Genomic DNA, 13,792 nt, shown 5'->3' with positions numbered 1-13,792 from the left:
AAGTCTTGTTTGTCTATTAACATATAAGAGCTTTAGAGAATGTAAAACTGGACAAACTTACCACAAGCCACTTTGGAGTCAGGGTCCAGAGTTAGGTATGCATCAAGGACAGCATCACTTATTTGATCACACATTTTGTCTGGGGAAAAATTATATGGTTTAATAAATATTGATATCATAAGTGCTAAAAATATATATATATATATTCTGTGTGACAGTAATTAATGTAAAGTCATTTGCAATCATACAAAGCTACTTGAGAGCTCGCCAGTTTGTAGTCCTAAAAAACAGAAATTAGTTACCTCTGGTTCGTTCAGCCATTCCTCTGGGGGAAATTAATGGGGCAAGAATGGGATAAATGCCGAAAATTAGGTCTGAGGTTCACACAGGCTTATGAGATCTACATTTTGTTCTATGAGATCATATCAGTCAGTTAACACGACCTTAATAAACTATGAAGCCTTTATGTGCTTGTTTTGATTGAATAAATGCTTCAAAATGCACAAAAAAGGGACATTAGCTGATGAAGATTAGCTCATGGAACAAAACGTATAAGATCTCCTAAGCCTGTGCTTACCACAGACCTTATTTTGGGAGTTTATCCCAAAATCCCATTAATTTCTCCATAGGCTTTGGGCAACAAGACGTGAAGGAGTTAGTGCCTACAAAAATACACCATTACTATGGCTCTCTATAGCAGGGCCGGCTCCAGGCGTAAGCGCCATAAGCAGTCGCTTAGGGCCCTAGGCCATTAGGGGGGCCCTCTAACCAAAAAACAAATCACATATTTGTTTGTTTTTTAGGAACTCAGTCAGGGTCTCAACTTACTGTTGAGAGTTAGAATAGTAGAATACACAAGGTGCAAGTTCGAAATGTAGTTGTGCATCAGCAATTTTTCTCTTGTTATTTTAGTCACTGACATTCACTCAATTAGCATCGTCAGCTAAGCAATTTTTTTATTTATTGGTAAATTTGTCTAGCCAGCTATCTAAACTTGTAGTAATCATGGCCAAATACCAACCAGGCAAGCAGGACAGGTGCCCAGGGGCCCTGACCTCCATGGGGCCCCCATTGATTTTGCTAGTCACTCTCACTCTGGCATAAGTCATGACAAAATGTGTAGAATTGCAGGAAGTTAGCTTTAAAACTATTGTGAATCCACCCAAAACTGAAGGGTCCATGCTATCTGGGAACCTTAGGACAGCCCTACCCCATTGAAGTTGACATTTAAAATGGTTAAGGTTGGGTAAGGGTAGGGTTAAGGTTAGGATTTAGGGTAGGGACGTCCCAAGGTTCCCGGATAGTATGGACCTAGAATGAGGTGGGTGGACAGACATTTTTCCAAAGCCCTGCAGATGATGTAACATAGTACAATCATCTGAAAGTCTTGCGAGCTTACTACTGCAGATGCGCATGTAGAAGTGAAAGTTTACACGAGAAACACTCGCTTCACGACACTTCGATACAGCTACGACCGGAAGTGACTTTTTCGTAGCAGGTTAGGTGAATTTACACAGCAGGTTAGGGTTATTAGGTTCAAGGTTAGCAATAATCCTCCATAACCTCCAACGAAAATCACGTCCGGTCGTAGCTGTATCGAGGTGGCGTGGAAAGAGTGTGTCCCAGTTTAAACAGTAAGCACGATCGGACAATAAAAACAGACACTACTATCCATGCTTAACAGTATGCAATGCTGGTATTAGCCCTCAAACTGACATCCATAACAGAGAAAGAGCACATGTCATGCACGAGTAAAGCTACGTGTGATAGTTCAGTAGGCTAAAGGTGCTACACTCGTACAACATCAGATACAATATAGACTATAAACCCATGGAAAGTAACCACCAACCAGAATGTCCCTCTCCAACTGACTCCGATGTAAAAAGGAATGTTTTCCCACTGGGTCTGTTGCCGCTGGGATTCATCTTCAGTTGGTCGGTTGAACAAGTGCTACAATCAAAAGCTTGTTGAATTTGAAGTTAGAACTGAAACAGATGCTATATATATAGGCTACTTACTATCGTATCGACTAATGATTAATCTACAGTAGGCGACAATATTTTAAGTTTTGCTTCTGATTTAGCGCCGCCTACTGGAAATGTATAGTGATGCACGACTCCAGGATTGTTAGAGTCGATTCCGACTCCTGTGGTTGGAGTCGAAGGAATCGACTCTTGCCCGACTCCCAAAACACGCTGAAACGGTTGTGCAAACACGTACACACCACTTCATTATTGCTGAGTCCTACTAGGAAGACTACATATTTGAGTTCTAGAGGACTGACATGTGCATAATGCTGCCCATTTGCTCATCAATTTAGTCTATAAAAGGCCTATCCTGTTTGAATATAGAAGGTGATGTGTAAGAACTACAATATCTCAGTTATATTCCTGCTGTTCAGCCTTGACTGATCCCACGGCGCACTCCACGCTGCCTATTGTGTGCCATGTTATAGCCCTATTGGAAGGGTAATACTAGAGATGTTGGTTATGTAATAATTATAAACTGGGTGGTTCAAGTCCTGAATGCTGATTGGCCGACAGCGTGGTATATCAGACCATATAACATGTGTATGACAAAACATGTATTTTTACTGCTTTGATGGGGGGGGGGGGGGGGATTGTGGTATATTTTATTTATTTAACATTTATGGCCAATATACCACTGCTAATGGCTGTATCCAGACACTCCGTGTCATGCAGAAGAACAGCCCTCAGCCATGGTATATTGGCCATATACCACACCCCCTCGGGCCTTATCGCTTAATTATCCAAGCGTGTGCGTTATTCCAGAAGATGATTCACACATGAATAGTTTTTCCAAGTTGCTCCCTGTAATTCGGATTTTAAAAAATTGAATTGACTATTATGATGGACGCCTGGAGGTTTTATTCTAGGCGTTAAGATATTTCACGGTTTGACGATAATAGCCTATACTGACAACTCGTGCTTGGCTGCCAAACGTATAGGTGTCCCCATAATATTTAAATTGATGAAGTGTGATCAAAATAATTATTGTAGTGTGGTAGACGTCCTTCTTAATAACAATGTCCGCATTCTGCTGATTTGAGCTGCTGAACCGTATTTGCACTTGAGATGCATTTATGGATGAGAAAGTGAACTAGCCGTTTTCAAAAAGTTTAGCTGGTATGCCCTGCTTTGCATCAACTCTGTTTGTGTAGAGCCACAATCCTGTAGGTTTTCACTCCAACTCTAATCTAGTGCATCTGGTTAGATAATTAGCCGGTTGATAAACTGAGTCAGGTTAGTTACAACTGGGGTTGGAGCCGAAAACCTACAGGAAGGTATTTCTCCCGGAAAAGGATTTGAGAACCCTGACTGACCTAAGACATCAACAGCCAGCCAGGGTTTAACGGCCTAGCCATTTTGCTAGCTAACACAATGTAGGCTACAATAATGTTTTAAAACTGTTTATAAATAGCTTTTCTAATCCAACATAGGTCTAGATGTATTGAGTTGTCACAAAGTAGCAGTGACAGGCACAGTTGTTCAAGGTAGGGGCAACATTGTATCAGATGGACAAAGATAACTGCAGTGACAGTGAAATGAGTGAACTGGCTGCAAACTGATGCTACATAATACGAGGTTAGTTCATCATCTCACAAAGCAAGCAATAATTCCCCTCGAAAATGGACAGTTATCCAAACAAGAAGAACACTACAGCACAGATTAAGAATTTATTTTATTCAATCAATCAAATGTATTTATAAAGCCCTTCTTACATCAACTGATGTCACAAAATGCTGTACAGAAACCCAGCCTAAAACCCCAAACAGCAAGCAATACAGGTGTAGAAGCACGGTGGCTTGGAAAAATTCCCTAGAAAGGCCAGAACCTAGGAAGAAACTTAGAGAGGAACCAGGCTATAGGGGGTGGCCAGTCCTCTTCTAGCTGTGCCGGGTGGAGATTATAACAGAACATGGCCAAGATGTTCAAATGTTCATAGATGACCAGTAGGGTCAAATATTAATAATAACAGGTCAGCACCTCAGGAGTAAATGTTAGTTGGCTTTTCATAGCCGATCATTCAGAGTTTCTCTACCGCTCCTGCTGTCTCCAGAGAGTTGAAAACAGCAGGTCTGGGACAGGTAGCACGTCCGGTGAACAGGTCAGGGTTCTATAGCCGCAGGCAGACAGTTGAAACTGGAGCAGCAGCACGACCAGGTGGACTGGGGACAGCAAGGAGTCATCAGGCCAGGTAGTCCTGAGGCATGGTCCTAGGGCTCAGGTCCTCCGAGAGAGAGAGAAAGAAAGAAAGAGAGACATATTTAGAGAGTATACTTAAATTCACACAGGACACCGGATAGACAGGAGAAATACTCCAGATATAACAGACTGACCCTTGCCCCCCGAAACAAACTATTGCAGCATAAATACGGCAGTTTTAACTTGTTGTAGCCTATCAACCAAGACCATGCCAATAGTGTACTACATTGTAGCAAGAAGCTAGATCATCCTTGCTGACCTTGCTGTCAGAGGTGCAAGATTTCATGTAGGCTAGTGTATGTGTGTGTGTGTGTGTGTGTGTGTGTGTGTGTGTGTGTGAGAGAGAGAGGGGGGGGGGGGGGGGGCAGGGGTAAATTATTCTGAACCCAACTGCCGTTTGGAGCTCTGTATCGAAGAATCATTCCATTGGATGGATGAGCAAACTATTACTACACTACAGTATGTGTAATTCCATGTGCTGGCATTCAGGTTCAGATACCACATCCTGTCAGAGGATGGGGTGTCCTAAATCTGTGTCACAGAGCTCAGCTACAGTATGAGTCCAGTAGGCCCATCAATTCCTTAACAATATCCATTTACAACCTTATACTGTACTGGATTAGATGGAGTTACAAGGACAGATTTCACCACAAATAAAGGGGATATCATATGGGTTACACATACCTACAGTAGTCTTTTCCTACTGTTTGATGGCCAAAGAAAGGGGAACGTTTCATATGAAATTGTTTCTTTATTTTTTTTCAAGTTATACCCTATTTAGAGAAGAAAAGTGACTAAGTTTTACTATGAAATAGAGTAACACTCAAACATGTCAAAACAATTAGACTGCTTTGAGTGAGGAAATATCTGTCTCTTTAGAATAACAAGAGTAGAGCTTATTTCCATAAATAAAGTGTATGCCCTCCTCTTCCTGGTACTAGCCTCATGTTTGGAACAGAGAGATCTGAACAACATGGCCAGCCATGGAAATCAAATCAAATTGTATTAGTCACATGCTTCATAAATAACAAGTGTGGACTAACAGTGAAATGCTTACTGACGGGCCCTTCCCAACATTGCAGAGAGAAAGAAAATAATCAAATAAAACACGTAATAATACAAGTAATAATAGATACACAATGAGGAACGATAACGTGGCTATACAGTACAGGGGATACCAGTACCGAGTCAATGTGCAAGGGTACAAGGTACATCATTGAGGTAGATATGTGCATATGAATAGGAATAAAGTAACAGATAGTAGACAGTAGCAGCAGAGTATGTGATTAATCAAAAAAGTTAGAGCAAAAAGAGTCCATGCAGATAGTCCGGGTAACTATTTAACTAACTATTTAGCATTCTTATGAAATCAGATGTAGCTTATGTAGCAAGCAAGTGACTTCACTTTTTATTGCCTTCCAGATCTGCAGTTCCTTTGCTAACAGCCCCTTGAAAAATAAAGTGACCTTTGCCCAGCGCTGACCTGCATCAGGTGCTAGGACAGCTGATGGTATGTCCCAAAGACACATAGAATCAGAATAGGTAGAATGGGCATTCAAATTCAGAAGATCAGCTTGTCACGTAATTTCTCCAAATCTTGTTTCTATCTCAAGTGCTATACGTGCACTATGGGGTGGACCATGGACATCTGGGGGGTTTCAGAGCAATCTCAATTCTACTAATCCTAGTTCTATGTAAAGAGATGAGTGACTAACGTCGGGCCAATGGTAGAGCTCCAGTGCAGCAGAAGTAGTTAATGTGTAACTACAGGGAGGGGCAGCGCTGTGTGGAACCTGTGTCTGTACCTGCCTGTTCGTCTGTGTCTCAACCTACAGCTGTCTGAAGCAGACTTTACTTGTCTCTACTTTATTTACTATGCTAGTAATTTGTCTGGATAATACATCTTTGTGAAACATTTACCCTCTGAAGTGGAGTAGTTCTTTGTTTTGTGGATAAATTAATTTGTTCTGACATGGTAAGTGTATTTACTTTTGTCATGTGGAAGCTGTGAATGTGAGGCAGTCATATGCCTTAAGGGCACACTAATGATCTGAACTATAAGCACTAAGGTGAGTAGAGCAGTGGTATTAAAGGAACAAAGACTATAAACAACAGGGTCAGGCAGGCTAGGCTGTGAATATAGTTATTTACATGCGACTTCCGTGTAAGTAAATGTCTGACAGTCCAATAACTTTGGGACTAAAGAAAGCAGTGACCTAGCTGTTTTGTAGGAAGTGAAAAAAACTGTCTAGTCGGGAGAGTGTCAATACAGGAATGGCTGAGGCTGAGCGATAGAGCAATATTTGCTTGGCCTGCTTTCAGATATGTTCAAATTATACTGTATATCCCAGTGTTATTGAATTGCATTCTGCCCTGTGTATTGGCTCCTGTATTTGTGTGAATTGATATGGATGAGTCTTGTTTTTTTTGCGAAGTCAGATTAACATTTCACCACTGGACAACACAGGTTTTCCATTCTCTTCATCTGTGTGATGATCTGTGGTGAAATGGATCATAAAAATGTCTATCATACAGTAGCAAAGTGTCATGTTATTCTGAAAACTATGGTTACAGTATGTCATACCTAATATATTGATAATATTCAGAGCAGATTCTCTCCTCTTCCTCTCTGTAGGCTGACTACAGTTCTCAACAGCCAGCCTCCTCTAAGATGGACTCGGTGCAGGGCCAAGTCAATGAAGTTAAAGTTATACTCAAAGACAACATCAACAAAGTACTGGAGAGGGGAGAGAGGTTAGATGACTTGGTTGACAAGACACATGACCTACAAGCAACCGTAAGTATTGTAAGAGAAAGACAATAGTATTTTTTTAATCCTTTATCCTGGTGAGGTGATAAGTAGTGGTTCCTCTAGTCTAGAGAAAGGTGTTGAACAGCCAATATGATTCTGGTTCGCCTGTCTGTTTCTGCTTAAACTTGCTTGAAACCCAATTATATTTGACTTAACCTTCCATAATTCCTTGAATTTTCAGGCAGACTCCTTTCAGAGGACATCTACACGGGTAGCCCGGAAGTACTGGTGGAAGAACGCCAAGATGATGATCATCATTGGAGTGATAGTTCTGATCATCCTCATCCTCATCATCCTGTTTGCTACAGGTGTCATCCCCAGTTAAATTGCCTCACAGACTCCTACAGTACTACATTCTCGCTAAAAGGAATAGGATGAACCACGATCACCAACAGTCATGTTTTGAATTTGATGAAACTGTGGTTTCATTCTGGTCTTCTCCCCAAGGCTCAAGGTGGATTGTGTATAGTAACGTGACGAAATATAACATTTCACATTATGACTTCTGTAAATAAGCATCCTGGAATGTGTTTGATTGTTTTTAGATTATATCTGTTAATTTGATGTTTAATAACATACATTTCATAATTTTTGTAGATACATTTGATTGTGTATTTTTGTCACGAGAAATAATACAGGTAAGGGGCCTCTTCCCACAGCATTAGGGTGCATTGAATGCTTTATATTTTTGCTTAAATGGGCAATCTGCAGTTGCTACATACATTTTTCTGATTTATACCCATTGAGTCTTGAAGAATATAACTTATAAATGCCTCATGAGCTTAGTTCAACCATCAGAACCCAAGATATAAGCTTGTTTTACTTCAATGTTTGTAAACAAAGTAAATGTAAACAAACACTATATCCTCAAACCATGGTTAAAACTACAAATGCTATATCATGGAAAGTCAGTCCTTTCATCAATCGCACTGTCTATGAATTTGAGTAGTTACATTTCTCCAACCCCATCCCTCAACTTTTAACCGAAACAGGGGCGGGGAGTCGCTTTGTTATTGTTTCAACTGGTGATTGCTGCTTTAGAAATGGTGGCCACAATAGTTCACTTCATTGCAGTATACAGTTACACTCCACTAGCAATATAATACTGTCCACGGGTAAAGCTTAATGTAACAAACAGTTCACACTGTAAAAAAACAATCCATTTCAATTTCAGATACGTTTTTTTATTTAAATGTTTTGATGATTTCTGAATGTTCTATATTTCTGTGTACCATGTCAAATATATATTAACAAAATGTTTACTTGTGATAACTACGATAAAGGATATAGATTTATTTAAGGGCCCATTTGCATTTGCTTTTGACCGCAATATAAATCATTTATTTTCTGGCCCTGACCAATCCAATTTTATTTATCGAAGACAAATTTCCACTTCGGGAACAATTAAGTATCCTAATCCTATTTGGGTTTCAATAAAGGTAATTTATGCCTTAACAAAAAGCAATTTACATAGAATATTATACACATTTAACAAAAGGGATAACACTGAGCGTAAGTGAATAATCAACTCTTAAATATAATTCTGCATATATTCCTTTCACACAGTGTAACTCAATACAAGACGAATAGGAAACTTTTAAAAGCTTTGCAAGAAGAAACAACGAAATACAACACTGAACATAAATTCAATGTGCGTAGATCAACTGAATACTCTGACTGTGTCCTGTCTCAAGCCGTCCATAATAAAGGAAACTCTTGACTGAAACCTGTCACTTCGTCTGCCAACGCTCCTTCACAAGATATCCTTCAATCTTCCATCCTGGAAAAGACAAAACAAGTCAAACTGTTAATGATGAAGGTTACTGCACACTAGTAGGGCTACAACTAAATGTCAAAGGAATCCCGTCTTTACCATTTCCATTAAGAAAACACAATACAATAGATAAAAATATGTCTTACAATTAAGAATTAAAAACAAGTTAGTCCATAAGCTAGAAATCCTGAAGTGTGACAAATTAAAGAGTTCAAAGCCCAAATACAAAACCAATGAGTAAAGCCTTCAATTGGTCAAAAAGATACACATTAAAGAAATCATTACATGCAAATTTCCAGGAAACGTAGATACTTTGATACTTTCTCAAAAGGTTAAAAAGAGAATTTTGTTAGAGGAAAATTAACGTTTAAAGGAGAAGTTTTCCCACCGCTGTCAGTAACACAAGCAAACAATACAAGTACAAAAATAACGCACTTCTCCAACGCAGTAGCATCCAAGTACAAACCAGGTTTTAGCTCATGGACTACTGGCTATTACTGCTACAAGAGCTAAATAAAGAAAAGCAAGAATTACAGGTATGATTAGGAATGAAAAAGACACTGGAAAGTCCAGAGAAAGCCGTGTCCTTTGAAAAGTAAATAGTTATTTTCTCAGTATCATGTTGTAATTTACCATTACTTGACGGGGGAGTAAGGGCCTGTAAAAAATGGCATTAAAATTACATAATTTGTATTTAAGTTTTACATTACAAAAAAACACATTACAGAAATTAAACAAATGAAAATTAAAAAAGTGGACAAAGCCGGACATGTCCCACTTAGTTTTTATTTACAATGCTGAGACAGGATGTTGGAAGACCATACCAAATGGCAGCATTCGAGAGCGTACGCCTCTCGTACCCGGTCCGCATTGAGCGGGCCAGAGAGTACCGGGGAGGTCAGCTCATGGCCTGCAAGGAAGCTCCGCTGGCAGGTACAAACAAGGTATATGTCAGAGTTAGGAGACAACATTATTATTTTCTCTCTTTCACTCTCTTTTCCCTTGTAAATCCTTAACTCTTGGTATCCATTTTACTGTAGTAATAGTAGTACTATACCTGTTAACTTTACAGTTACAAAATGGCTCATAAGAGGCAGCAGAAATAATTCACCAAAAAAAGACTGTAGCCTCTATGTTAAGACTACTGTAAAGCACTTTTCAGGTGCTGTGAAAAATTATAAAGAGAAAAACATTATGAGGGTTTATTATTATTATTATACAGAGGTAGATACATTGCACTTTTTCTAGGTTTGTTGTAGCTGATTTATAAAACATACCTGTCTGCGTGTGTGGAACTTATGTTACATCAATACGGCTTGTAATTGTTTTGGTGACCACCTCGCCTGGGGGACTTCCCATAACCACCCTGCTGGTCTGCTGATTGGACACAAACACACACAGAAAAAAACATAATTATATGAGTAAATGATAGTTCTAGCTCTTAGATAAGATAGTAGTACATATTCAAGCTCTTAGATAAGATAGTAGTACATATTCAAAATCTGTGATTTTCATGACATATTTCCTTTGTTGTGTTGAATATTTAGTAATTTAGGAAACGGAAAACAATGAATAAAAGTAATGCGTTTTTAACAATATTGTTGGTTTTAATGTCATTTTTTTATATTTATTTACAGCATGTACAGCATGATGGAATTTCACTCAAATATAACCCATACAGTTAATCAATAAGATTAAAGAGAAAAAAAGTCCATTGTCAAATTATCCATACATACACATTATTTACATACTTAATAAGTACATTGTTTTCTTAGTGTGTCTTCACCAAAAAGATTACATACTGCTGTAGTCACCATATCCGCCGTAATAGTTGTTGTAACCAGAGTAATCATAGCCACCGTAGCCTTGGTTGTTGTAGCCATAATTGCCGTAGTTGTTGCCGTAACCTTGGTTCCAGTAGTTGCCATATCCCTGGTTCCAATTCTGATTGGGTCCTGAAATACAACAAATTGTCCATTTGGTATTATTGAATTGACCAAAAACATATGATTTAACAAACAACATCATACATATCATTACTCAAATGTAATACAGTACTACTAAATATATGCAAAGTATTGGTGCAGGAAACGACCTATTCTATCCAGCCAACTTACCCTGTCTGCCGGGAGGCCTGGAGGGGTATCCCCCCCTGCCTCCTCCCCCCCAGTGCTGCTGCTGGTACTGCTCCTTGGACATGGCCACCTTAATCTCACACTGAAGACAGGAATGAAACATTTCAATAACCATGCTTTAAAGCGTCAAACTCTGACTGACATTACACTGCAGTGTATTCTCATTAATAATACTAATAGATCACCAACTGGACCTGGCAAGGAAATGCCATCGAAAAACATGCATTGAAGGCAATGTAAAACTTGTTTTGAGCTACCAAACATATTCTGTGGGTAGTATTAGCAGGGTAAGCCATGATGTTCTGTACCTTGCTTAATCCTATATTATGGTACTTTTTCTCCATGATCTTCTTCACTCTCTCCTCCTCTTTGAAGGTGATGAAGCAGAAGCCTCGTCTCTTGTTGGTTTTGGTTTCCATGGGGAGCTCAATGGACTCCACCTGTTCACACAGACAACACAGGAATATAATAACTTCTTATTCAGCAAGGTTTCAATGTTTAGAAGGCTTGTCAACTCGTGAGGAAACGAACACTCAATATCAGCTCGTTCCGCTAACTAGTTTGATCTGATCCGATCATTCAAAATGGCACCCAGGCTAGAAAACTCTACAGAACATCTGACAACGTAATATTAAACATTTTTAAAAAATGTAAGTCTACTGTAGTAGCCTACCTCTCCAAAGGCACCGAAATATTCTCTGATCTTCTCCTCTGGAGTGTCTGGAGAAAGACCTCCTACAAAGACCTTTCTGATGGGCTCCTTGTTCTTCATGGCCTTGGCCTTCTTAGGGTCGATCACCTTCCCATTCAGCTTGTGGTCCTTCTGTAAAACCACCTACCAGAGCCAAGCCAGAGATAAAACATCATTATAATAAAGAAACTGATAGGATGATTCCCATCCCATTGCTGCCATGCTATAGAGGTTAAGAGCGCTGGGACAGTAACCAGAACATTGCTAGTTCGAATCCGCGAGCATACTAGGTGAAAAATCTGTTGATGTGCCCTTGAGCACTTAATCCTAATTGCTCCTGTAAATCGCTCTGGATAACAGCTTCTGCTATTTGACTAAAATGTAAATGTAATACCATATTCACACTATATAAGAGAGATAGATATAAAATAATCTATCACAATCATCCAGCATGATCAATACCATTGAACACAATCAGGAATACCTTATCAACGCTGTTAGCTGCTTTAAACAGAACAAAGCCGAACCCTCGGGACCGGCCTGTCATGGGGTCAAGCTTCAGGGTGCAGTCTACCACCTCCCCAAACTTGGAGAAGTAATCCTTCAAATCCTTCTTTGTTGTGTCCCAGCTCAGACCACCAACAAACATTTTCCTGCATTTTGAGACAGATACGGATATTTCCATTCTGCATACAAATTCTCAGACTGCAGCTGTGTTCCAATTCTCTCTAATAATTTCCTTTTCTCATATGCTTTCCTTTCACCCATCAGTAGGAAAGAAGGAAAGGAAAGAAAGTGTTAAAGCCTTTAGAGAGGGAACATAGCCAAAGTCCTGGTTTAGGGTCAACGTTATCATTATAGCTATGATTATGACAATTAGCAAATACATCATCTGATAATGCAGTAGCTTTTACAAGCTGTATGTTTGTAGTCGATGATTTAACTAACATCTCCCAGGTCGTCACTAAAACGTACCTAGAGACAGCATCCCTAGGCCACCCCAGTATCTGCCTAGCAGTATCATATTTCTACATCCATTTCTCACATACACAACTCTAAATCCCGCAAGCACCGTCTGTCTATGTAAGCAAAATGGAAGGTTCTGGTCGCCTGAGAACTGAAGGATGACAGCCACAACAGGGAGACAGTGATGCTGCTGACCTGACTGACCTGCCCTGAAGGGATCATCCATCCCTCCATCATCAGCATTCTGTAATATTTAGGTATTGGCATTCAACTCAAGTTATTTCTCATTTAAGTTTGCCAACGATTCGAGGAAATGTCAAAATTATAACAATTAGCTACTTGTCCCTTCTTCAAAACTGAGCTAACTAGCTAGCCATATAGGGAACGACAGTTATCTAACGTTAGGCTAGTTAGTTAGCAGTCTCACTCACCCCTCATCCTCTTCGTTTTTGCTGGCATCAATCTTTGATCCCTCGGATTCTCCTGCCTGGCCGCCCTCTGCAACAGTTGGCGTCTGCTCTTCGGTGCTAGCCTCTCCGTCCTCCTCCATTTTCACCACAGTTGGATCTTCGCTGGTTTCAAGGTCCGACATTTTTTTTTATGTTGCACAAATTGCTAAAGGTAGCTAGCTAATCAGCTGCTGTCGAGGTTGCGTGCTAACGCGAGCGTACTACAGCTGCTGACTGTCTCTCGCCTGTCTTGTTTGTGTTCGAAATGGGACTCGTTCTATTTTGCCCCAGGTTAGTAGGTTGCTAAAGACTAGACTCTAGGCATAAAACAAATAGTCACAACAGATAACCACTCACTCTGCTTTTGCTGACAATTACCAACTGTACTACTTTATCTAGTATATGTTTGCAAGATACCAGCTGTTGGCAGCTTGCTATTTTGCTAGCCACCTACGTAAACATAATGGCGTCATGTATAAAACGGTGGGACTAGCTTCAGGGAGGTGTATTTCTAGACTATTAAAAGCAATTCTCAAATAGAACAACTTTTGCTATGCTTTGAAACGTATTGCACTGCAGTATGTTATATAACCGTCTGGTTTGTATGACAACAGGTTGATCTTTTTCGCACTGACTGAATTTGACAGGTTCCATACGCAATAATATCTCTAAACAGATCTATAAAATATGGCAGGGTTTATTCTCATGTCACGATAAACAAACTCTTAGTGTTGTGTGA

At 39.7% G+C, this 13,792-nt stretch overlaps 3 protein-coding genes across 9 annotated transcripts in view; 1 reads left to right on the top strand and 2 right to left on the bottom strand.

Annotated features, from left to right (window-relative positions):
- The window catches only part of mat2al (methionine adenosyltransferase II, alpha-like), a 46,675-nt gene extending 44,571 nt beyond the window's left edge, over positions 1-2,104 (bottom strand). For both annotated transcript variants that reach the window (XM_055863714.1, XM_055863723.1), the window contains exons 1-2: positions 1,850-2,104; positions 62-139 (exon numbers count right to left, since the gene is read on the bottom strand). In XM_055863714.1, coding sequence (XP_055719689.1) covers positions 62-139; positions 1,850-1,925 — 154 coding nt within the window. In that variant the 5' untranslated portion in view covers positions 1,926-2,104. The remainder of the gene's footprint in view (positions 1-61; positions 140-1,849) is intronic.
- A 3,939-nt stretch (positions 2,105-6,043) lies between these two features.
- LOC129811912 (vesicle-associated membrane protein 8-like) lies at positions 6,044-7,702 on the top strand. Its single transcript, XM_055863670.1, has 3 exons — positions 6,044-6,201; positions 6,862-7,023; positions 7,220-7,702. The coding sequence occupies exons 1-3, from the start codon at positions 6,199-6,201 to the stop codon at positions 7,361-7,363; spliced, it is 309 nt and encodes a 102-aa protein (XP_055719645.1). The 5' UTR covers positions 6,044-6,198; the 3' UTR covers positions 7,364-7,702.
- Positions 7,703-8,200: 498 nt separating this feature from the next.
- On the bottom strand, positions 8,201-13,531 carry hnrnpd (heterogeneous nuclear ribonucleoprotein D). 6 transcript variants are annotated; one of them, XR_008752950.1, is made up of 9 exons: positions 13,036-13,530; positions 12,123-12,291; positions 11,621-11,782; positions 11,256-11,387; positions 10,930-11,029; positions 10,615-10,767; positions 10,090-10,189; positions 9,637-9,738; positions 8,201-8,818 (listed from the first exon to the last, which is right to left on the bottom strand). XR_008752950.1 is itself a non-coding variant. In XM_055863572.1 (8 exons), the coding sequence occupies exons 1-7, from the start codon at positions 13,194-13,196 to the stop codon at positions 10,119-10,121; spliced, it is 945 nt and encodes a 314-aa protein (XP_055719547.1). In that variant the 5' UTR covers positions 13,197-13,531; the 3' UTR covers positions 8,201-8,818; positions 10,090-10,118. The 6 variants fall into 6 exon arrangements, 4 of the variants coding, with proteins under 4 accessions (XP_055719547.1, XP_055719556.1, XP_055719565.1 ...); XR_008752949.1 differs by having other exon boundaries at positions 9,637-10,189; XM_055863572.1 differs by lacking the exon at positions 9,637-9,738 and having other exon boundaries at positions 10,090-10,186; positions 13,036-13,531.
- Positions 13,532-13,792: the final 261 nt, after the last annotated feature.

Source organism: Salvelinus fontinalis, chromosome 2 (genome assembly GCF_029448725.1).
Source record: "Salvelinus fontinalis isolate EN_2023a chromosome 2, ASM2944872v1, whole genome shotgun sequence".
NCBI lineage: Eukaryota > Metazoa > Chordata > Actinopteri > Salmoniformes > Salmonidae > Salvelinus > Salvelinus fontinalis.
Note: the sequence above shows the minus strand (reverse complement) of the source record. Positions and strands in the feature narration are given on the sequence as shown.